This window comes from Sesamum indicum, linkage group LG13 (genome assembly GCF_000512975.1).
Source record: "Sesamum indicum cultivar Zhongzhi No. 13 linkage group LG13, S_indicum_v1.0, whole genome shotgun sequence".
Taxonomy (NCBI): Eukaryota; Viridiplantae; Streptophyta; class Magnoliopsida; order Lamiales; family Pedaliaceae; genus Sesamum; species Sesamum indicum.
The window spans coordinates 884,694-894,237 of NC_026157.1; the positions used below are offsets into that span (position 1 = coordinate 884,694).

Sequence of the window (9,544 nt, forward strand, 5' to 3'; positions counted from 1 at the left end):
TACATTACATGATTATGCAGAACACTTAACATTTCAAAACTTACATACATCAAACAGTAAGCGAAGCTGCAATCACAAAGTCGAGACCATTCAGTTTCCGGGGCAAATGGAGGCACATGGGAGAAAAATTGAACAGACACATTATGAAAACAAATCCATACAGTGAAATCAAGCATGGACCAATTTGTGATATCTGTTACTGCTGCCTGAAAACAATCACAATTGCAGTGCAGTTATCCTTGCATCGGCGCTCACGGACAGCTTCCCGGACAAGGCGGCGGCTCACTGCTGTGACTGGTAAACCCTCCTGCCATAGATTGTAAGAATTGCATGAGACGCAAATTTTTGAACTTTCTCAGCTCCTAAACGTTATTACAGTACAACATAAAACTCAAGAAATAATCAGACTTTGGCTCCCAATTATGCTTTGCAGAAAATTCACTTTCTTGACCTGACCTTTCAGATGACCAACTCCTTTTATTACAATAATATTGCGTTTATATCTTTAATCGATATGCATCAGATAACAATGCTATTATGTTAGTGTAGAGACCCCTACCCTATGTGAACTCCTACCCAACTTGGTTTCTTTTGGCAACTACGAGAAAATGATGTGTTGAGTAGTTTCTCCAACAACATCTCCACTTTAAATTTGAATTACTTTCTCGCCTAACTTTTCATAGTACTTTCAATTTATTTGTTACAATAACTTAAAACAAATAAATTATGACTCTTGCCCTTTCAATAAACATAAATATATTATTACATATATAAAACATTTATTTCGAAAAATAAGCCCAAGCATCGGGTATGCAACCTTCCTTTGGAGGTTGAGGCTCCAAGTACCCAAATACTGAGCAAAAACATAGGAATTAAAGAGTCCACAGATGCATACAAACCTTCAACAGCTTGTGAACAAATTCAACAGCATCACTTGGTCCAAACACCTAAAAGTTGGAAAATAGTTCATTCATATTGGTCAAAAGTTTTCACCAAAAGGCAATTGAGAATCTTTCCAAAAACTTAAAGATTGTAAGAGAGTTCTCAGAGATGAAGATATACCCCCCACAAGCCATCACAGCCAAGAATTATAAATTGATCTCTCTCAGTAAGGTCAAATGAATGAATATCAGGAGTTGCAACAACGCCCACCTGAAATTCATATAGTACTTTCAGTAAAGAATAGCTAGCATATAATAAGATACTATAGAAGTATATCTAATGCTCCCAAGAATGTTCAGGAACCACACCCCCAACCAGGTAGACTTTAAAACCTCACCTAGATAAAAATCAACCTTAAACTACATCATCGTGTTCTTATTATTTCATACATCCAAATGCAGTTCAGCTTGAATAAAAGTTTAAAACCTTAGAGTTAGGCATAATATTTCACACCAAGAAACTCCAAACCAATAACATTTAGACATAAGATATTTACTCCCCCTACCATCAGAACAGCCCACCCTACCCCACTTAAAATCAATAGAAGTAAAAGCTGAAAAATGAAACTAACAGCATATGAGAGTAAGACACATACAAATATGTTACATGATTTAAGGACATAAAGGGTTGTTAGAAAGAGCAAGGGCCAAAGGCATGACCTTCTTGAATTGCCTATCACCAAAGGCTCTTGAAACCTCAAGCCGCCCCTGCAATCGTCCATTTGAACCAACAGATCCACCAGCCTGTGGTTGAAATATATTCAGACAAACGTTTTCTTAGCAAAGCAAATACAGCTATGTTGAAGGAGTAAAGTACAAAAAAATTGGCTGACATGGAATACAAAATTTATGGCACAATTCTTCAGATAGAGTAATTTATAGTTCAGAGTTTTCAACTAGTAGACAGGATGGTCTATTCCTATAGATTAGTTAACCTATGAGGGTCAACTGCACTCATTTAAAATATTTCATATGAAAAGGTAGATATGTCTAAAAGCTATATGGCATTGCTTTCGACAAGCGGATCCTATTTTGTTTGCTCAATACACAGGCTGATATCAATCATATTGATGGAGTGTTCATCTTGACAACAGCATAGGTGAACAATAAGGCCTTTTTTACCACAAGGTATTAGCCAGGATATACAGGATAGTCCAAAGCAATAACCCATTTACTAGCTTTTGGACCAGCCCAAGACTATGTGGGCTGGCCCGACATAAATTTGGGGTTCTTTTAATCACCACATTAGAGGGCTGATTACAATACAATAAGGCCTGTGGATATTGGCCTTTTTCATCTTTCCAATTTTGTCCAAAAGGATGCCCCTCCGAAAGTCTCTTTCAGCCCTTATTTTGGACCAAATTACTGACTTATGCATCAGGTGCAATCAATGCACCTCAAATGCTTTTTTGACTTTATTTTGTATTTTTTTAAAAATCAATTCCAGAATTGTATTTTTTCCCCAAAGTTGTCCTCCAATTTAACATTTGCTTACTTCCCATAATTGGAAATTTGCCTATGACAAGTTTGGAACTATTCTCCAATTTTACTATAATTTATCAGCGCAAGAAAATGTAATTACCTATGTACTGCATGTTTCATAAAACTTATATTTTATTGCAATATTAATTTTTATTAAAATGATTATTGCTAGTAATTTGATTTATATAATTTTGTTACTATACCATTTTTCAAGGCTTAACTCCAGCGAGGTCAGGATCTATTGTGCACTGTTGCGGCTTCCCCAAACAGAGTATTCATATGCCCAAATGAAGACATATGATATGGTTAGAAGAAGAGGAGAGAAGAAGAAATGAATTGACAGCTGACTCACAACTAGTTTTGACTTAATTAGAGGGCGAAATCGTAAAAGATCATTTTTATCACTAACAATGCTTTAGCTAATACACATGATACTGTGTTAATCATCAACAAAATCTCAAATTCTACTAGTAAATAAGTTGTACATTGTTCACATCCCAACCAATCACCATTATAATCATGAATTAATATAATTCAACATTATCCCAATAAGGCTAGTAAACATGGCCTAAGGAAAGAGTAGGAAATGGTGAATGGCCTTCTCTTCTTTCATCATTTACTCACTAAGTGACAAGGCCCAGGATTTTGAGTATCAAACAAATACTAATTGAATAGTCAGGTTCAAATGAAACAGCAGTATGCTATTGAGTACTGAAACAGAATAATTCATATTGCATAACCTTGTCCAGTCTTACTGCTCATATTTGTCAGAGATAAGAAAAGGCCACAATATATGTTCAATAGATCTATGCATGCAGTCAAAACTCTACTTGTTAACTCATTTTCCAGGAAATCCTTTGACCACTTCATTATAAAGGGAATCAAAATGGAAAGATTTTATTTTCTTGTTTTGACAAGTTAACAAAGTTTATTAAACTAAATCACTCTCTTGAAGCAGAACCATCACTCTACTGCTCAAATTACGGATATCATCTATGTAAAGAACATCACCCAAGTAATCTCCGCAAGGTACCAGGTACCTAAGGCAAATCTATCCTCTCATCTCACAATAAAACCCTACCAGTGAACTACTAAGTTAAGAATTAATCTTCTAGGTCTTTTATCTCATGTATCTGAAAAAGTAGTTTATACCATTACTTGATAACTGTGAGACCCACATTGCAAAATATGAGTCGTGCCAGCTTTCTTTCTAAGTAATCACAAGTCGAAGTACTGAAAGAAAACGAAGAATTTCTCCACATCACACAGGCGTTCAAACATAACCACGAAGAATCAGGCATCAGCACCCAATTATCCTAATTGGAATGGAAAGGAATCAAGGATAAGAACTAGGGTTGGATAATTCCTTCACAGCGCAGAAAAACAGACCTTCTGAATGCGTGCTCGTTCTTGTGGATATATGGCTTTGTGTTCCCTTGTCAAAACAATGGCCTTCAATGGATTTGATCTTTCTGGACCACTCTGGGAACCATCTGTTGCAGATGATCTTGCTACCACGGCCTTTGCATCGCCAATATTAGCAACAAACACCTAAGTAGCACAAGAAATGAAATTTAATACGATGAACCATAGATAATCTAGAGGCACTATGCTAAGAAATGACTCCTCTTTGCAGCAAGGATGTCCGACTTTCAACCTTTTGTTCAAAAATTTTCATCTTTGTACTATTAATAGTTGATATTTACTGTGTGACTCAAGTTGACTCTTCTCCTTTGTTAGAAAAAGTAAAATGTTTTCTTAAAAAAAGAAGAAGTAATCAAAGGGTATCCTTTATGGATTGGAATGTTTAATTTCCAGGAGCAACGCATGACCGTAGACAATCACCACAGAATCAGTGACTAACTAAAGTAGCTCGGTAATTGTCATAGATTGAGAATCATCCTATTGAATTTAAATAAATTCACATGAAAACTAACCCACAGTAAAAATCCAATGATAAACGAATGTCAATGATGGATAAATAAACTGGATACATCTATTCATGCATGAAGAAACTATCCACAAAATATTGTCCAAGAGAGAAGCTCAGAGTAATATCAATTTGCTTCAGCATGTGGGGGCTGTACACAATTTGTGGCATACATTGATTAACTCAAAAACTGAATTTCCTGCAAACGAATTCAAGAACTTCCCCCCAGTGGATTTGCAGTGGGGCGAGGGGTATTTGGACAACCGAGTTACAGACTTCCACCACCACTATGATTGCTGCAACCATCTAGAACAAGTCTATGCCACTAGACTCACTACCACAAAATACACCCTTACGCAAAAACAACCATGTATTTATTTATTTTGAGAAAAACCACAAAATCAACCATTAACTGCCACAAATATTGCACCAACACACATATATAGCAAATATTTTGAAAATTTCACATGAATAACATAAAAAACACTATCTGATATTTTAAGCAAATAAAGGCTAAGCACTCACATGCACCTTTGCTACCACAATCCACCGCCACAATTCTTGCTTCAATTACACATGTATTAGATTTATGAAGATACCACCAGAGTTCATGAAGGTTTGTGCATACAAAAAATAATGCTCCCTCTATTCCATAATTGAATACTCATATCTCCATTTTGGGACCCCATTCTTGAAATGACAACTCTTAATCCAAAGGTACCCTGTCAAAAGTAATAATGTGGCATCACCACTTCCAACTAGGGGTGGCGTGCACAGTTCGGTTTAGTGTATACCAACCAATGGTCTAAACCCACCTATTCTACTTCGATTCTGTATTAGGTATAATTTTCTTTTGCAATTTCGGTATTCGGTTTGATTTCAGTTTTGGGTACCAGTTAAGCATATCGAACTGAATACCAATTCTTTTAAATATATAATATATATATATAATAAATATATATATGCAGATTTATTTTTAAAGAAAACACTAAATTGTGGTATTGGATTTGATTTGGGTATTTGATGTTCGTTTATCAAACTATCACATGTAATATGTTAGATTTTATTCGGATATTTCGAATATAAATTCTATTGATATAAAAGATTTTTTAGTAGATGATTTGTGTTTGGTTAATTGGGTTTGTATTTCAATTCTTGGAATGATACTTTGATTTCATGTGTTGGAATTATAATTGGTTCATTTGTCTTTATAAATTTTTTATCTTTTTGAAAAATTTTCGGTTTTTTGGGTAATTTACCTAACCCTGAATTTTTGTTGGTAATTTACTTAAAGAGTTCCGTTTTGCAATTGTTCCGGTTAACTGAAATTTCACTTCGATAATCCCGAATGCAAACCCCTAACTACAACTACTACTTTGGAGGGTAAGAATGCAAAGATACTTAGAACTTCTATCTTTTCGCATAACTCTACTATAAACTCAACCAATTCAAGATGGAACATCCCATTAGGGTGGAGAAATTGAATTAAAGTAGATATTTGAAGATTGGCCATGAGGGAGGATGAAGCATTGCCCCCAACCATAGCAAGAAGGTCTCACTGTGCTCGCATCAGCATAAGGGGACACAAGAGAGAAGGGCAGTCAAAAAATAACTGGAATTTGTTAAAACCAGTGGTTCTAGGGATCTGGCTTTCTTAGGTGCTATACAAAACCTTATGAGTGGCCAAAAAGTGAAACAACTTCAGTTTAAGAGACACCAAATTCTTATCTGTAAGGAAGCAACATTAGATGCTCCTTTCCTACTGCCCAATATCTATGTGAGTATTATCTTTCTCAATATCAGGGGATCATCTGGATATAAGGTATCATCCAAGCTCCCAATAATATACCTTCCCCTTAAGATGGGCGAAATAGGAGAGCTATAACTTGAAACATCCCCATGAAAGGAAGAAAGAACTTTCCTTTCGTCGAGTACTATGTGCTTTACTGAAAGTACCAATAGCATTTTTTTCCTAGAATACTTTGGGTTGTCCACAGGTACATCTTTATCTGCTTTCCTTCTCCTGGGCAGCATACAAAATCTAACAGGATGTAACTCGGAATTTTCGACATGATTTAATGTCCACGAACATGAGGTAATAAATTCATTTCTGAGTCGCATAAATTAGTAACTTGTTATACACAAAATCCATAAAATTTCACGTTTACAATATTTTTGTTCAGCGCACATATGGTTTCTAGACTAGGTATTCTAAGGTAACTTCTGTGAATTTTCAAATAACAAAAACTTCCTCAAATTCACTGTTTACAATTAATATACTCTTTCCTTCTTGAATTAATAATAAGTTCGTAATCTATAAAGCAACACTATATGTAGAAATTGTGAGCACATCAAGCAATGCTAGCAAGGCAGCTAATGCATCCTCAAGGATTCTTTTCATTATATTAACAATAGTTGTAGCACAAATGATTTTCTTTTTGAAGTTTGAACTGTTGCAAACAGCTTCCTCATACATAACAGGGCATATGAATGATAGCAAACTTACTGTTTGTCCCAGTACCCATACACATACAGCTGTGGCACCATCTTGCCACCCCCCTACATGAAACCAAAGTTAAAAGGAGAATATTAATTTTTATCTTAACAATACATGAGAAATGCAGTTATATATCAAATTATTTGAGCATCTGCGGAGATGAGGGAAATCACCATGGTCGCTGGTCAAATCTTGAAAATAGAAAAACAGTTGAATGGCATCAGGATAGGCCTGAAAAGCTTTTTATTATATGTTGGCGCCGATAAGGTGCAATGAAGCATGTCGTCAAAAGCTTATTCTATGAATTCTAATCCGTGATCTTAAAGGGCACTTGGGGCTTGCCTCGAGGCTGCTCACCTAGAGGCAAGGGCACTGCAAAAATGCTCAAGAGCAGTGGAGTTTCCACTTTCGCTTGCCATGTGCATGATGGGCGGACACATCATATACTCTGGCATTTGGGACATATGCGTTTTCCGCATCCAAAGTCACTGTGTTTATGCTAAAAGATATCTGAGCGAAAAGCTTTTGTCTTCAGCTTTGAATGTCTAGATGCCAAAACTTTCTATCACTCTTTTCAAAATTTAAATTTTCAGAAAATGCCATTTTTTCAAAAATATCTATTATTTCTCATGACTTTGACATTAGAAAGCAATTCCCGTGTTCCAATTTAAAATTTCGAATAGTTGATGATGTCTATTTTTCTATATTTGCTACTTTATGGCAGATGAATCTACATCTTCCATCCAAATTCTTCTTCTACTAGTTTCAAATCTTTTAGCTATTTTTATAATCAGATTACCCTCACCTCACCTCAGATATACGAAATGCCTCATCCCCACCTTTACCTTTTAAAGCCGTAGTTAAAAGCACAAAAGGTGTGAAAATATCAGAGCATTTTCATATTGCAATGCAACATAGTAACATACAGAATCAGCAACTTTCAATCAAAACTAAATGCTTAAAGTCTTAAGCATGCAATTCACTGCTCTTGAGGTCAATAATCAATAGTATGTCAGAAATAAAGTTACATTCCACATGCACATAACAAATGTATCATGCGAGTCCTTTTCAAGGTCCGAAAATATATTGTTGCCACATTAGAGTTAACATCATACCCTAAAAGCTTAACATACAACAGGATCAAACTAATCCACATAAGGGCAAAAGAGAAAGAACACCTAGGTCTGAAAAAACTGTGATTTTTCACTAAATCCAATATGAAGATTAAAATGATGCAAATACTAACGATATGGATCAATAATATATTCTCTGAGTTTTCTCTGTAAGTGTAACCTAAGTATGCAACTTACTTCAGGAGAGAAAAGAGGAAAAGATAACACAAGAAGGAAACTTTCAAAGAACCTGCAGCACTTTCCTGAAGGAGAGCCTCATCTGTTTTCAGGAATCCTACTCGGGGAGAAAAAAAAAAAGTCTACATCAAGACCCTGATGCACATAAAGCTATATGAAAACTTTGAAAAGAACAAAGCCAATTAAGCTCTGACTTTAAACAATTCATAGAAAATATTAACAAAAATAGACGTCGGAATACGAGCATACCATTAAGTATAGCCTTCTTAGCCATCTTAACATCCATCTGAAATTTTCAACAGAAGAACAAATAAAAAATATTATTAATGGGAGAAATCGCAAACAAAAAGTAAAAAAGAAATTTCTGCATTTTCAGAACATTCAAACTCTAATAATCCATTAAATGCTTAGACAAACAGACCAACTCACGTGGTAAGCCTGCTGAAAGCACGTTTACATGCAAATGCTTTTGTGCATACTCTGCAGCTGACCGGCCCCCATGCCCATCATAAATTGCGAAATGCGCACATCTACAAGGAATAAGACATTAAAAGACAGACCTCCATGTAAATGCAATTGGATAGTTTTAGGAAAAAGGAAGGAAGGAACTGAAATATTTGGAGACAGAAGGAAAGAATGCCAAGATAATCAAATTCAATCGGTAAAAGAATAATTAAAAGAGAAATAGGCAGGACTATTATGCATATAAACGATGCATAAAATGATAAGCTGCGCCTAAAGCTCAGCAAACAATTAAATAAAACTAATAATGAATTGAACTTCAAGGTTTTATAACTCGTCAAACTTAGTTATATTTGTTTTTCCAAAATCGACCAGTTACGATTAAAAACAGATCAATCACTAATAAACGGATTATAGAAGTGAGTGATAAGGAACCTCAAATTTCCGGGGAACTCCAAAGTGGCATCGTAAAGCACGACCCAAGCATCCTCCATAGTGTGCCTCGACCCTCTATCTTCCGCTGCATCGGCCTCTATTGCAATAAAACCCTTATGCGAAGAGCTGTTTGCTCTCGAAGCTTCGGTGGCAGTACTTTGTGTCTTCAATTCTTCCACAGTTTTCAACCTTTTGTTGGGCGACACATTGGAGTTGCTGAATTCGTTAGGGCGTTTGATGTCTGAAGATTCGGCATTGGAATTGGATTCTGGCGCTGTCATTTTCGCGGAGGGGTGAACGAGAGAAGGGCCAGAAGGTAGAAGGAAACGGAATTGCGAAACGAAGGCGAAATTTGGCGTTCAAAATCTGAAATGCACCCGCACGGAAGGTTGAAAAAATAATTTCGTAATTGCCCCGAGTCCTCAGCTCTTTGTTTGATTTGACAACGTTTGGCACAATGTTTGGACCACCATCATTGTGCCATGAT

The 9,544-nt window shown here is 35.9% G+C and overlaps 1 protein-coding gene across 2 annotated transcripts; it reads right to left on the reverse strand.

Moving 5' to 3' along the window:
* Window positions 1–9,544, reverse strand: LOC105176027 (probable protein phosphatase 2C 8). 2 transcript variants are annotated; one of them, XM_011098699.2, is made up of 10 exons: window positions 9,058–9,543; window positions 8,582–8,690; window positions 8,410–8,446; window positions 8,213–8,257; window positions 6,860–6,912; window positions 3,813–3,974; window positions 1,602–1,685; window positions 1,063–1,152; window positions 900–947; window positions 1–307 (listed from the first exon to the last, which is right to left on the reverse strand). In XM_011098699.2, the coding sequence occupies exons 1-10, from the start codon at window positions 9,336–9,338 to the stop codon at window positions 197–199; spliced, it is 1,020 nt and encodes a 339-aa protein (XP_011097001.1). In that variant the 5' UTR covers window positions 9,339–9,543; the 3' UTR covers window positions 1–196. The 2 variants fall into 2 exon arrangements, with proteins under 2 accessions (XP_011097001.1, XP_011097002.1); XM_011098700.2 differs by lacking the exon at window positions 8,213–8,257 and having other exon boundaries at window positions 9,058–9,544.

Coding starts and splice junctions, on each gene's coding strand:
- LOC105176027 (XM_011098699.2), bottom strand. CDS start 9,338: ATGACAGCGCCAGAATCCAATTCCAATGCCGAATCTTCAGACATCAAA. Junction 6,913..8,212: donor CCTTCAGGAAAGTGCTGCAG/GTTCTTTGAAAG, acceptor GGTTTCATGTAG/GGGGGTGGCAAGATGGTGCC. Junction 1,153..1,601: donor GTGATAGGCAATTCAAGAAG/GTCATGCCTTTG, acceptor TATGAATTTCAG/GTGGGCGTTGTTGCAACTCC.